Source organism: Miniopterus natalensis, chromosome 1 (assembly GCF_054644295.1).
Source record: "Miniopterus natalensis isolate mMinNat1 chromosome 1, mMinNat1.hap1, whole genome shotgun sequence".
Lineage (NCBI taxonomy): Eukaryota > Metazoa > Chordata > Mammalia > Chiroptera > Miniopteridae > Miniopterus > Miniopterus natalensis.
Window position 1 is genome coordinate 179724433 of NC_142081.1, and position 14713 is coordinate 179739145.

The 14713-nt window shown below is 39.2% G+C and overlaps 1 protein-coding gene and 1 pseudogene across 1 annotated transcript in view; one reads left to right on the forward strand and one right to left on the reverse strand.

The window, feature by feature from the left end:
- The window catches only part of UBE2K (ubiquitin conjugating enzyme E2 K), a 52930-nt gene extending 43663 nt beyond the window's left edge, over positions 1–9267 (reverse strand). The window contains exon 1 of the mRNA XM_016206596.2: positions 9159–9267. Within this exon, the coding sequence (XP_016062082.1) occupies positions 9159–9221 (63 nt within the window). The 5' untranslated portion in view covers positions 9222–9267. The remainder of the gene's footprint in view (positions 1–9158) is intronic.
- Positions 3628–4370, forward strand: LOC148094508 (transcription factor BTF3-like; annotated as a pseudogene).
- Positions 9268–14713: the final 5446 nt, after the last annotated feature.

Genomic DNA, 14713 nt, shown 5'->3' on the forward strand with positions numbered 1-14713 from the left:
ACTTTCAACAATAAAGATAAATTGTAAAAAACCCTCAGATGTTGCAATTCCACTTCCTAGAAATACTTACATGTGCCCAAGAAAACATTTATAATAATGTTCAAGCCTTTTTTTTTGGTTAATCCTCACCAGAAGCTGTTTATTCCATTGATTTTTAGGCAGTGGCAGGGAGGGGGGAAAGGGAGGAGAAGGTGGGGAGGAGAGAGAAAAACATTGACACGAGACACATTGATTGGGTGCTTTCTCACACTTGCCCCAACTGGGGGTCAGGGATTGAACCTGCAACCCAGGCAACATGCCCTTGACCAGGAAATCAAACCAGAGACCCTTTGGTGCACCGGCCAAAGCTCTAACCACCGAGCAGCGCTGACCAGGACAAGGCATCTATTTTTTAATAACAGCTAAAAGTTGGAACTACATGCCATCTATAGAATAAAAAAGCTGTGACATAGAATACAATATAATTTAAATTGAAGAACTGAAGCAATATGTATTATCACAGGAAAAAAAACTCAAAAAATACAATGCTGAGAATTATTGCAGATGTAGAATATTATAATCATCCACAAAAAACTTTAAAAAGTTTTTTTTAAAACACTAAAAAGTGTTTTTACACTCAAAAGTACTATGTTTATCAACAGTAAAAACAAAATACGAATAGGCAGGATATACGCCAACTTCAGCATAGTGGTTACTTCTAAGAAGGAAAGAGACTGGGACTGGGAAAAGTTACAAGATGAGCTTCATCTGTGTGGTATGTTTTATTGGGGGAAGGGAGCTTAATCCAGTTTGAATTAAGACAGTTAAATCTGTTACATCTGGCCCATGATATAAAGCTGTTCATATATTATTTTCTAAACTTCTAAGTGTAAAATATTTCATAATTTTAAAAACCATCTTTAAAAATACTGGGAAGGAAGCAAGTAGATATGATTGGAAACTATTCTTTCCACCATAATCAATAAATGTTTTGGAATCAAAGACCTTATTTCAAAAACCTGTTCCACCAACAAGTTACTGGATACTGAGAAAGTTACTTAATTTATTCAGAGCTCCAACTTTCTAATCTGTAAAACAATGACAATTTCATAAGGCTGCCATATACATAAAATGTTAGAGAGCAGGCATTCAACTATAGGTAGTTATTTCATTTTATTTTTATTATTTTTTTAAATATACCTTTATTGATTTCAGAGAGAGGAAAGGAGGGGGAGAGAGAGAGAGACAGAAACATCAATGATGAGAGAGTCACTGATCGGCTGCCTAGCCCCCAACCTGGGCATGTGCCCTGACCGGGAATCAAACCCCGATCTCCTGGATCCTAGGTCGATGCTCAACTGCTGAGCCATGCCCAACTGGGCGCTTAGGTAGTTATTTTAAATTTGCAGTAAAAGCAAAGAATTAAAGGGAGGAAAAATGACACAGGTTTCAAATTAAGTCTGTTCACCTTTCCAGAATTATATAACACCATAAATGTCGGATGTGACTGCCACTTTCTAGTTGTCAATACCCAATTTTAAAATAGGAATTTTACAACGGATTCAAGATTACTTTACACACCATAGGATTAGAATCTCGATTCCTTGGTCCAGTTCTCATCGACCAGAGCCACATCAAGAAATCCAAGGGTGGGTGGAAGTAGAAGAGGTTATAGTGGAGATAAATGGTAATAAAAATAAAAATAAATAAAAATTTAAAAAGAAATCCAAAATAATCCTGTAATGCTATATTATCCAAAAGACTTCCAAATAATTTACTTCTTCATCACTTAAATCACATTTTAACACATTTTCTCCAATTTATAATTGTCTTCTAAAGAAAGATTAACCAGTACCTGGAGAACAAGGTCCACATTAATTCTTTTTTACTCTCCTTGGACACTAGCCTCACAGGCTGTTTGCACACAATGACAAAGAAGCACTAAAGCCCCACAAGTTAAGCCTTTCCTTGAGGCAAATTCACACAGAACTATCACTAAACCATTGAAGGAAACCGTTAAGCTATCACTAAACCATGGAAGGAGACCTTTATAATACAAGAACAACAATAAGCAGAATATGAAAGGAGAGTTAATTTTGACATCTTAACAGATATCCATTTACTGAAAGTTTAATGTGTCCCAGGTATTGCTCTAAGCACTGTAAAGGCTCTCTTAATCTTCCTACATTTTTACAGATAAGAAAACTGAGATAGTCAGTGCTGCAGATATTAAGTAGAAAAGCCAGGACTCAAAGCAAAGCTAATTCCAAAGCTCACAGTCTTAATCACTAAGCTAAATTTATTGTATTATGCTTAAGAAGGTAAATTCTCTCTTCCTTTGGGCAAATTTAAGTTCTCACACCCAGAGAGAAAAGCAAAATACACTTAAATTCAATATTCAATATTAAACTGTCACTTGCTGTACTTAAAAGTTTTATTGGCATTCAGCTTTTATATTATTTATGAAAAGGATAGTCCCATAAAGCAACCATTAGAATGACTGGAGTGGACTGGTATGAAAAAGCCTGGGTTCAAAATTAAGCAGATGTGTCAACAAATCAAATTCTCCAGGCCTCAGTTTCCTGATCTTAACAGACAAGGAGTTTGGCCTGGATCTAAGGTCTCTTTCAACTCTAATATTCAATGAATTTTAACACATTTTCTAAATACTATTAACATATTTTTGAACAAAGATATTAAACAGAAGCTTTTAAAATCTTTCAAAATTAAAACAATCACATGGTATGCATTCAGATCTATTCTTTTACTTAAACATACTCAAAGCTTATTGGTGCTACAGAAGTCAGGAAAATGACGGGGGGGGGGGGTTTGTCCTATTGTGCCGGTAATATTTGTTTCTTTGAGTGCTAGTCACATTTGATGTACATTTTTCTTTTATATGAAAAGGTGTTTTTGCCTCAAAGATAACAGTGGAAAAAACTTAGAAAGGTGCTCTAACTCTACAACTATGTTTGTGTACACTAAACCTGTACAACTTTTCTGTTCTAAATATGTAAATATGTTCCTTGCCTAATTTTGTCAATCATCTCTGCTCCCTGGTTCCAATTCAGATGCCTACAGAAGAGATCACTTACTTACAAATTACTGTAATTCCTTTGGGACTGTCTTCTGAAATTTGAGGTCAATTTCAACTTTCCTTTAAAACCTAGTTCAAGAACCTCTCCCCATATACAGACCCTCAGAACTCCCTATGTCCAATCAGGTAAGTCTTTTGGGGCTGTGGTCAATATGCTCAGTAACTGCTGATAACATTTACTGAGAAATAAGAATGTATATTCTTTACAGAAGGGTGACATACTAGGGAACCCCAGATGCAGCTAATCTATGATGGATGGATAGAGACTAGTCTTTATAATAGTAAAGTAAAACAAGAAATGCATCTCAAACAGTATTACTTGGACAGGCTTTGAATTTTTAATTTTTTACCCAATCTATAAGCTTCCGTTGTTCAACCTACACCCAGAATCCCAAAAGGCACACTATTTAATAAATAAGTTACTAAAAACAAAGAAATCTAGCTGCCATCTTTGTGCTCCCGCATGTGTTTGCTTCTTCTCAGCTGGTCTGCCCAAGACTCCCTGAGCACCAACTTTAGTCCCCTCTGCGGCCTGCTTCCTCTTCAACAAGATGAAAGAAACTATCATGAACCAAGAGAAACTTGTCAAACTTCAGGCACAAGTGTACATTGGTGGGAAAGGAACTGCTCATAGAAAGAAAGTGGTTCACAGAACAGGCACAACAGGTGAGAAAAAAACTTCAGTTCTCCTTAAAGAAGGGTAAACGGTATCTCTGGTATTGAAGAGGTAAGTATGTTCACAAGCCAAGGAACAGTGATCCACTTTAACTACCCTAAAGTTCAGGCATCTCTGGCAGTGAACACTTTCACCATGACAAGCCATGCTCAGACAAAGCAGCTGACAGAAATGCTACCCAGCATCTTAAACCAGCTTGGTGCAGGCAGTCTGACTAGTTTAAGAAGGCTGGCTGAAGCTCTGCCCAAACAATTTGTGGATGGAAAAGCACCCTTGCTACAGGAGAGGATGATGATGAAGTTCCAGATCTTGTGGAGAATTTTTTTTAATCCTCACCTGAGGAGTGGAAGGGATGGGGGAGGGGGAGAGAGAGAGAGAAAGGAGGGAGGGAGGGAGGGAGGGAAAAACATTGATGTGAGAGAGACATCAATTGGTTGCCTCCCACACACGCCCGCCCGACAGTGGGCAGGGATCAAACATGCCATTTGGGTATGTGCCCCTGACCTGGAAATGAACCTGCAACCTTTTGGAGTACCAGATGATGCTCCAAACAACTGAGCCACCCAGCCAGGGCTTATGGAGAATTTTGATGAGGCTTCCAAAAATGAAGCAAACTGAACTGAGACAAACTTCTGAAGATAAAACTTGAAGAAGTTACTGAGAGTTGCTATTTTATATTATGATTGCTTTTTCAAATTTTGTTTATAGATCTGATAAAATCTAGATCTCTAATTTTTTTAAGCCCAAGCCCCCTTGGACACTGCAGCTCTTTTCAGTTTTTGCTTATACACAAATTACTCTTTGCAGCTAATTAAGCTGAAGAAGCCTGGGAATAAAGTTTGAAACAAAGGTTAATAAAGCTAAAAAAAAAAACACACCAAAAAACCACTTTCTTCTCAAAAATTGTGCAGATACTGGTTACATTGGTTTTTACTAGGGAATTGCACCTTTTCCTTTAAATCAGAAAGGAAAGTTTAGTCCTAGCCGGGTAGTTTAGTTGGAGCATCTTCCCATACACCAAAATTACGGGTTTGATCCCTGGTAGGAGCACGTAGGGGAGACAGCTGATCGATGTTTTTCTCCCTCCCTTCCTCTCTCTCTAAAATAAACAAAACCGAAAGTTCAAAGCTAGTTGCCTGGCTGGCATGGCTAAGTGGTTGAGCACTGACCTATGATCCAGGAGATCGAGGTTCAATTCCCAGTCAGGGCACATGCCCAGGTTTCGGGCTCAATCCCCAGTAGGGGGAGTGCAGGAGGCAGCCAATCAATGACGCTCTCATCATGGATGTTTCTATCTTTACCTCTCCCTTCCTCTCTCTGAAATCAAGGAAGATATTAAAAAAAGAAAAAGCTAGTAGTAGCCACACAATATATAATTATTTGTACCTTTACTGTTAATTCACCTTTTAGATAAATTATACTACACAACTTATGTAGTTAATAGTCTTAAATGTTCTTCTGAAGAGTTCTGTCTACAGCAGTGAGGTCCTCAATATTTTGCAGTGTCTGAAGACATTTTTAATTGCTACGACTGGCAGAAGAGAAGGTAGGGAGGTGGGGGGGGTGTGTGGCTGTGCTACTATCTAAAATAATCTAGATCAAATATATTAAATTACAATAGATACAGAAATCCATTTAAATGCTTAAGGAAAACTTATACAATATGTAGTAGTATTCATCAAACCCAATTTGTTAATGCCATAGAGTTAAATATTCCCTATGAGCATCCTAGAAAATGTTAACAAAGTGTAGCTACAATACAAAAAAACTTCAGGTACCATAAAGCACAAGAATAAACAAGAGTATATACATTTATTTGAGGGCAAGGATATACACTTATTTGAGCTTCAAATTTTAAAATATTTTGCATACTGAAATGCAAGTCTTTGAGTTAATTACAGGTAACATTTATTTTAATGTTTAAACTAACAATTAGACTAGGCTGTGTGGAGCCCTAGCTGGTATGGCTCAGTGGTAGAGTGTCAGCCCATGCACTGAAGGGTCGCTGGTTCGATTTCCAATCAAGTGCACTTACTGGCCCACTCACGGCGAGTGCGGGAAGGCAACCAATCAATGTGTCTCTCTCACACTGATGTTTCTCTCTGTTCCCCCTTCCACTCTCTTAAAAAACAAAAACAGAAGAAAAAAAAAAACCAATGGAAAAATATCCTTGGGTGAAGATTAAGAGCAACAACAAAAAAATTAGGTTGTGTTTAAATCCTTTAACTAGTAATACAAACCAGGATCAATTATTTTTCAATAACTAAATAAAAGCATGACTATCTTTGGCAAGTCTTAACAGCATGGTACAATATAATATAAACATAAGCAGACCTAGATCCAAACCCCAAAGCTATGTTTGCAGACAAATAATTTAACTTCTCTGAATCTCAATTTTTGCATCTAAGGAGTAGAAAATCTAACTCAAAGACCTGTTGAGAATTAGCAAAAATGTATAAACAAATGGTACTGAAAGCCACTCTACAAATGGTAAACAACAATTAGAGTAAATAATAACCTATTAACAGATTATAGTTTTATTACGTCCTCACAATCAACAGTTCACTTATGTAATTCAACTCACGGAATAACTACAGAATATACTTTAAAGCAATTTTCCATTCCTAGCAACTCTGAAACATTACTTAAAATTCTCTCAGATTTAAAAATTAGTATCTGACAGATAACGGATGACTTTCCAAACAGTCTCAAGGAAAAATGGCCTAGATGGTGCCTTATTATTATTTTTATTTTGAATAAATAACATGATAACATGACATGTTCACAAAAGAAAAGGGATCTTTTGATGCCTGTTGCCCCAGACACCCAATTACCGTACACAGAAGTAATCAATCTTATAAATTTCTCATTAATCCTTTCACCTATAAAAATACACATTTCCCCCACTTCTGATACAAATGGTGGCCTCCTCCACACATTCTGCACCTTGCCTTTCACATTTGCTTTATCTTGGAGGTTATATTATTTTTAATTAACAACACACTTCAAGTGGGGCCACTTGTAACTTCTTATGGCCAGAATGCAGCAAACATTAGCAGTCTTTATATAAAGGCATTTAAAAGGCCAAAACAAAATCCTTAAATCAACCCAGTATTCTTAGCAATATAAGCATATGAAACTTAGACTTTGGTAAACTGGACATTCACATAAGTGACATAACAAAAAACTTGATTGGCTGACCACTCACTCAAGATACTGCATTTACACACTTAAAAAGAAAACACATGGGCTGTACTACAAGTCCTTCAATGAGTTGAAAATAATTCACTTATAGGACTGGCCCTATTAAAATGCAGATGAAATAAAATATTGGTACAAATAAAGCTATTAGTTATATTCCAAAATTAAGTTATCTGACTCTAAGAATATCATGGTGAAAAGTGGAGAGCCCCAACTTACCACTTTTACGTAACAAAATATAAAGCATTAGAAGTTTTATATTAAGTTTGGGCTTGTACAACCTTAATGAAGAAATGTTTGGGGCTGTTGGCAAAAATATTAGCTGCAATGTTTCATTACGAATATATATGGTCAACTATCCTGGAATATATTTTCTTATTAAGTAAAAAGTAAAGTCATTGTTTCACTTCATATCAGTACAGACATTTTTGACTATTTCTGCACTGTACCACAAAAATACAAAGTCATCCTTCCATTCAGAATTTTGGCACTTAAACGGAGAGGTTAGAGTTCATACACATGCTCTGTAAAACTGATTATTACTATATACTGCTACATTCAATAAATCTACTTGTATTTGTCATTTTAAAATAATTTTAAACTATTTTCTCCATGTCTAATTGGAAAGATACATAACCACCCACTACAGACTCTGTGGCACAAATAAAGCTCAAGTGCTATCAGATATACAGGGGTGGGCAAAAAGTAGTTTACAGTTACTCATATGGAAAAAGACATGCAGGTTATGATTATTACAACAGCTTTCTTAACTCAAAAGAATGTCACAATGGCATAGTAAACCTATATTATTTTGCCCAACCCTGTATTTCAATTACTCATCACATACTTAAAATGCTGAATTTTACAAATCATTGATATTATAAAAGTACCAACATAAGAGAAAAATACAAACAGCAACAATACACTCAACAATGGTTGGTATGTGACATCTTGAAAATAACCACCATTCCAGTATTGTTTTTTAATCTTTCTTTGTTAAACAGATGAAAAACAACCTGGCATTCTTGATTTGGGTATGAAAAATTGTACTGATACTTGCATGGTCTTGAGTCAAATTACTAGAATATTTTCAGTATCTATTAAATAAATGTGACCAACACTAGAGTATCTAAATTCTGCGGGACTCAAGAGCAGCTTGAGACAAAAAAAATTTTTTAAAATCAATTCAGATATGTTATGATACACCTATTCACTTAAAAAGGAAATAGTTGTTAATCGGGTGAAATCCCATGTTTTTAATAGGGTTGTTTTTCAAAAGCAAGGATCAACTATGAGGGACACATCATAATGAAGTTTCATGGCACACCACAGTCATAGTGGCATTGTCTTAAGAAAGGCTCTCTGATCTGTAACTTCTGTAACTTGTAAGTAATGTTCTGAAATAAGCTTCTCATACTCTCCATTATTTTTTCCTAGCTAGAAATATTTAAATGCCTTTAATACACCAAACAACTCGCCTTTACCCAGTTAAAAGCTTTAGGTGTCAACAGAAAAGGGGCGTAGGACTTGGGGGTAAATGAAAATGAGATAATGGTCTAGTATGGAATTAATATTCTATCTCAGGTGAAAATTCCCTTATCCCCCCCTCCCCATACGATAGTATCCCATTATGTCCCTCCTTCTCTCCCAACACGCAACTTAGTGGGAGTAACTCTGAACGTCCTTCTTCTTTCATCAATACCTCAGAACTCTGATAGCGCCTCCCCTACGGAAAGGACAGTGGAGGCCACAGGCTATAACCCAGAATACCCTTAAAAGTGTGGGCCTTTGAGCACCGCGGCTCCCCGGATCCAGTTACCTTTCCCCTTCCCCCAACCCACTTCCCGGGTTTTCTCAGGCTCGGCCTGCTCCCTCTTCACCCTACAGCCACACTTCTAGCTGCTGCCATTGCCTAGGGGCTCTCTCTAGAGCTCACACCTCGCCGACAAGTACCCCCTTCTGCATCTGCCCCGCAAACCGTGTTCCTCTCCACACCACCCGCTCGCGAGACCGTCCATCCCAGGGCCCAGGGAAGGGAGGGGAAGGCGGCGGAAGGGGGGGGGGAAGACTGCTGGTTCCCCACGGGCAGAAGGGCGGCCCGCGAGAAGGGCCAGCCGGGGGTTACCCGGGATATTGGGAGTCGCCGCTAGCAGGGCCCTCCCGCCCAGGGCGGAGGTGGGGGATATCCCGGAGTTCATTTCTGACCTCCTCGCTCTTCAGCACCTCCTTGAACTCCCGCTTGATTCGCTGCACCGCGATGTTGGCCATGTCTCCGCCCGCAGCTGATTCGTACCCGCCTCCTCCGCCACCGCTACGACCACCGCCACCGCCGCCACCTCCTCCTCCACTGCCTCCTCCCTCGGCGATTCACACCCGAGCACACGAACACTGCCACTGCCACCCCGGCCGCCGCGCTCTCTTCAGTATGGAATCACCTCCGCGCCCGGCCACCAAAATGGCGCCGCGTCCGCGCATGCGCACGACGCTGACCTGACCGGGCGGCGCAGCCGCTCCCGTTGTAGCGCCGTACGGCTGAGCCGCGAGCCTCGCGCCGCGCGCTGTGCGGCGCGTCTCCGGAGCCGCGGCCGCGTGGCTCCGCCCTGCGGGCGTCTGGGGCCTGGAGGGCGCGGCTTCCCCGCTGGCGAGTCCTTCGTGGGCCTCCTGAGCCGTCTCCCGCTCCTCCTCCCCTCTTCGAACCACTGTGGTATGGTCGGGGCTTCCAGCCTCCATCCGCTGACGAAAGGGCTGGAGTCCGACCTGACGGGTTCACACGGCCCCACACGGAGCGGAGCACCGCCCTGACTCAGCCAGACCCAGAACCCACGGGCTCGATGTGCCTGGCAGTGTTTAGTGGATGAAAAACGCTGCCCCAGAACTCAGTCCAGCCCATTTTTTTGCTGGTATAGGCCCAGAAAATCCACCGCGGTCCGTTTTTGTTCTGAAGCCATTACAGTGCCACTATTATTACCGTCGTGCCAGGTACTACAAATCATTGAATTAGGTACGGTCAGTGTTGGGTCCTGTCAGGTGTATTTGAGACGGGAACGCTGTGGGGATGCCTGTGGTGGTTTAGAAGGCGGATGTTGATCTTTCACCTGCTTAGATAATAGCGAGCTGTGGAACTAAAACCGTAGTTTTTAAACGTCAGTGTACATTGGAATCCATTCAGACCTTGTTTGTTTAAAAGAAAAAAAAGGATTGCTGGGCCCCATCCCTGGAGTGAGGGATGGGCCTAATAATTTGCATTTGTGACAAGTCCCCAGATGCTGCTCCTCCTGCTGTTGGTTCAGGGACCATAGGATGAGAACCATTGAACTAAGGAGTGTAAAAGTGAAAAGTGGAGAAATAGATGCTTCTTGGGTGAGAAGGGCAGCTTTAATTCCGTAAGTCTAGGGTCTACAACAGTATCTGGTGCTAGTAGGCACTCAATAAATATTGAATAAATAAATGAGTAAAGATAAGAGTAAAATGTTTTAACAAGTAAGCTTGAGAGGCAATGCGAAAGTGGTTGTTAGGATTTACAGTAAGTACTGTTGCTGAGAGGTACTTTGAATAGAACATTTGGAATAAGCAAACGTTATTTAGAGGTTTATATTTCATTACACTTCTTTCACCCAGCCAATCAGTCAAGTATCCTATTAGAAAAATATCACAAATACACACTGATCAAAAATTACTAAGATTGTGGCAGCAAAAAAGAGCTACAGGGAGTCATTCATTCAGTGGAGGCACATGGCAAAAATGTTTCTTGAACTCCTGCCACAGGAACCTAGAAGAGATTTTTGATTCCAGCTCTCAATGCCAGCAGTCTTGGCCAACCTTGGTTTCCTCATCTGCAAAATAAGAAAGCTGGATTAGATGATCTCTTTCAAGTTTTAAGAGTTCAGAATTCTAAATCATCATCTGGAAACCTTTCCCTAAATGGGCTAAAATAGAAACCCTTCCAGCAGAGCCCCCTAGTGGTACTAAGAGGAACTAACTATATATGTGGGTCTTGGTACAATAAATTATTGGTATAATGTAAATCATGCATTGTTATGTGTATTTGTGCCAGTACAATAAGAATAATTATTTTGAAGTGTGCAAAAAATTGTTGACTATTTTACATTTATCACCTTCATTCAGTCCCCCATCTTAATCTTGGAACTTCAAAGAAATTTGTGCATATATGCATAACCCGTGGACACAGACAAATAGTGTGGTGAAGGCCTGGGGCGGGGAGTGGGTGTGGGGTGGAAGGGGTTATTGGGGGGAAAAGGGGACATTTGTAATATTTTTAACAATAAAAAAAAATTGCAAACCTCAAATCACATGGGGACTACTTAGAAGGGTATTGTAATTTCTTTGAGGGAAAGGGATTTGGTAATTTTTAAATGCGCGTAATTATTGGCCCTAAAATTCCACTTCCAAGTAGTCATTCTACAGAGAATGAGGCAACCTTCAAAATACATTTCAAGGGGGGAAAAAGCACTATACTAAATGTAATATGGTATCCTGAATTAGACCCCAGAACTGAAAGGACGTAACTAGTGAAATCTGAATATGTTCTGTAATTTAGTTAATAATACTGTAGCAATGTTAATTTCTTAGTTTTGACATGGTACTATGGTTATTTAAGATGTTGAAATCAGTAGAAGCAAGTAAAGAGCATACAAGAATCTCTGAAACATTTCTGTAAATCTAAAATTTTCCAAAAGAAAAAGTTTACTTTTAAAAAAGCATGATGCGGTCAATACTGTATATAGTATACCACCATATGTGTGAAGGAAGAAAGGAATATGCTTGTGTATATGTTTGTAAATCCATAAAATATCATTGGAAAAATACATAAGAAACTGACAACAGTGGTTCTCTCTGAGAAAGCAACTTAAGTTGCCTTAGGGAAGGCAAACTGGGAGATATTCTGTTGTATATTTTACTTATTCTAGACTAAATTTTTAAAAATGAGTTTCCAGCCCTGGCTGGTGTGGCTCAGTTGGTTGGGCAGTGCCCCATGCACCAGGAGGTTGCTGGTCTGATTCCCTGTCAAGGGCACATGCCTGGGTTTCCAGCTCAGTCCCCAGTAGGGGGCATGCAGGAGGCAGCCGATGGATGTTGTATTCTCCTATCAATGTTTGTTTCTCTCTCTCCCTCTCCCTTTCTCTCTCTAGCCGATGGATGTTGCATTCTCCTATCAATGTTTCTTTCTCTCTCTCCCTCTCCCTTTCTCTCTCTAAAACTCAGTAAACTATTCCTTTTAAAAAAGTTTCCAATAATGTAAATTATAAGCTTTCCACTGTTATGATATATTTCTAATTAATTAGTTTATTAAGTAAGTAATTCAACAACTATTTATTGAGTGCCAACAATGTGCCAGGCATGATCTAGGCCCCGAAAGTATATCAGTGAACAAGAGACAAAAAAAACAAACAAAAACAAACAAACCTGGAATTGTAGGATTTACACTCTAGCAGGGATGGGGAGAATTAATTTCAAAGTATAGTCTGCAGACACCTGGGTGTCCCTGAGATGTTTTCAGGAGGTCAGTCAGCAATTCCAAAACTAATAATAAAACTAAGATATTATTTGCCTCTTTACTGTGTTAACATTTGTACTGCTGATGCAAAAGCAATAGTGGGGAAAACAATTACTGTAGTAGTAACAATTTTATTAATGCCACATAGTCACTGTTTAAAAATGCCAATTTTATTTTAGAACGTTTTTGGTGAAGCAGTAGAAATTACTAATTTTTATTAAATTTCAACTCTTGAGTACATGTCTTCTTAATATTCTGTGTGATACATGGGGAGGATGCATAAATCACTTCTGCTGTACACCAAAATATATGGTAAAGCACTTGTGCAGTTGGTGGAGTTATAAGCTGAGCTAGCCACTTTTTTCATGTATCACCATTTTTACTTGAAATGATAAGAGTTGGGTATTTGGCAGGCATTTTATCAAAAAAGAATATATGAAGCTTTCACTTCAAAGGAAACAACTGGTAGAATTTGTTGCCAATGATAAAACTCAAACTTTCAACTGAAAATTAGAGTTTTAGAAAGCATATCTGCCACTGTGACTTGACAGCTTCCCAATACACTTAAAGACATTTCTGGTTAAATTGGTTGTGATATTAACAAATGTGCTTGCTTGAAATTGTACAGTGAAATGTGTTAAAATTTGAAAGATCTGCATAAATCAGTAAACCAGTATTTTCCAAATGAGCAATGCATGATGTTAGAGAATCATGCATGGGTAAAACATCCATTCAAGGTTTAAGAGAGACCAATGGAACCTAGTCAGTTTTGCTCAGTGGTTAGAGCACTGGCTCATGGACTGAAGGGTCCCGGGTTCGATTCTGTCCAAGGGCACATAACTTGGTTGTAGGCTCTATCCCTGGCCCCTGTCAGGGTGCATGCGGGAGGCAACCAGTTGGTGTGTCTTTCTCACATCGGCGATTCTTTCTCCCTCCCCCCACTCTCTCTGAAAAGCAATGGAAAAAATATCCTCAGGTGAGGCTTTAAAAGGAAAAAAAGAAAGAGACCAATGGATTTTAATGTAACAGAGTACAAAAAGTTCATTGATAACATTTCAGATTCCACATTGCAACTAACCTTTAAGAAACTACAATTTGTATGGATTGTAGTATTGAAGAATATCCACAATTATCTGAAAAAGTTATTAAAATATTTCTTCCCAGCCCTGGCTAGTGTGGCTCAGTTGGTTGGAACATCATCCTGTACACCAAAAGGTTGCAGATTCGATTTCCAGTCAGTGCATATACCTAGGTTGAGGGTTTGATCCCTAGTCGGTCGGGGCTTGAGGGAGGCAACCGATTGATGTTTCTCACATTGATGTTTCTCTTTCTCCCTCTCTCTAAAAAATCAATAAAATAAATTTTAGAATAAATAAATAAATAAAATGTTCCTTCCCTTTCCAACTATGTATCTGCATGAGGCTGGATTTTCTTCCTATACTTCAACCAAAACAACATATGCAACATATTGAATGCCAAAGCATAGGTGAAGATCCAACTGTGTTCTATAAATATAGTTATTTTTCACTATTTATGTAAACATGTAGTGAATTTGTTATAGTTATTTATTAATAAATGTTTCAATAATGTCTCAGTTTTAATTTCTTTTTTTTTATTCTCACCCAAGGATAAGGATATGTTTATTGATTTCAGAGAGAGGAAGGGGAGAGAGAGAGAGAAACCAATCAGATGCCTCCCGCATGCGGCTGGACAGGGGATCAAACCCAAAACCTTTTGGTGTATGGGAGGACGCTCCAACCAACTAAGCCACCCAGCCAAGGCTCTCACTTTAAATTTCTAACACAATGTTGTTTGACCCACATAAACATGCTCTTTGGAATTCTCAATATTTTTGAAGAGTGTATAGGAGTCCTAGTACATTTAAGTATACTGTACTGTTTTGTTTTGTTTTGTTAATATATCTTTATTGACTTCAGAGAGAGGAAGGGAGAGGGGGAGAGAGAGAAACATCAATGATGAGTCATTGATCGGCTGCCTCCTGCATGCCCCCTGCTGGAGATCAAGCCCACAACTCAGACGTGTGCCCTGACCCGGAATGGAACCTTTTTCTCCTGGATCATAGGTCGATGCTCATCTGCTGAGCCACACCAGCCAAGCTATACTGTACTCTTTAAACATGAGGCTTAAATCAAAAAGTCACACACTTTTCAGAATATATAATTTACATAAAAATTATTTTTGTAAAGGTTGTAAAATTGGTTTTAGATTGATGGAGGTAACTTAA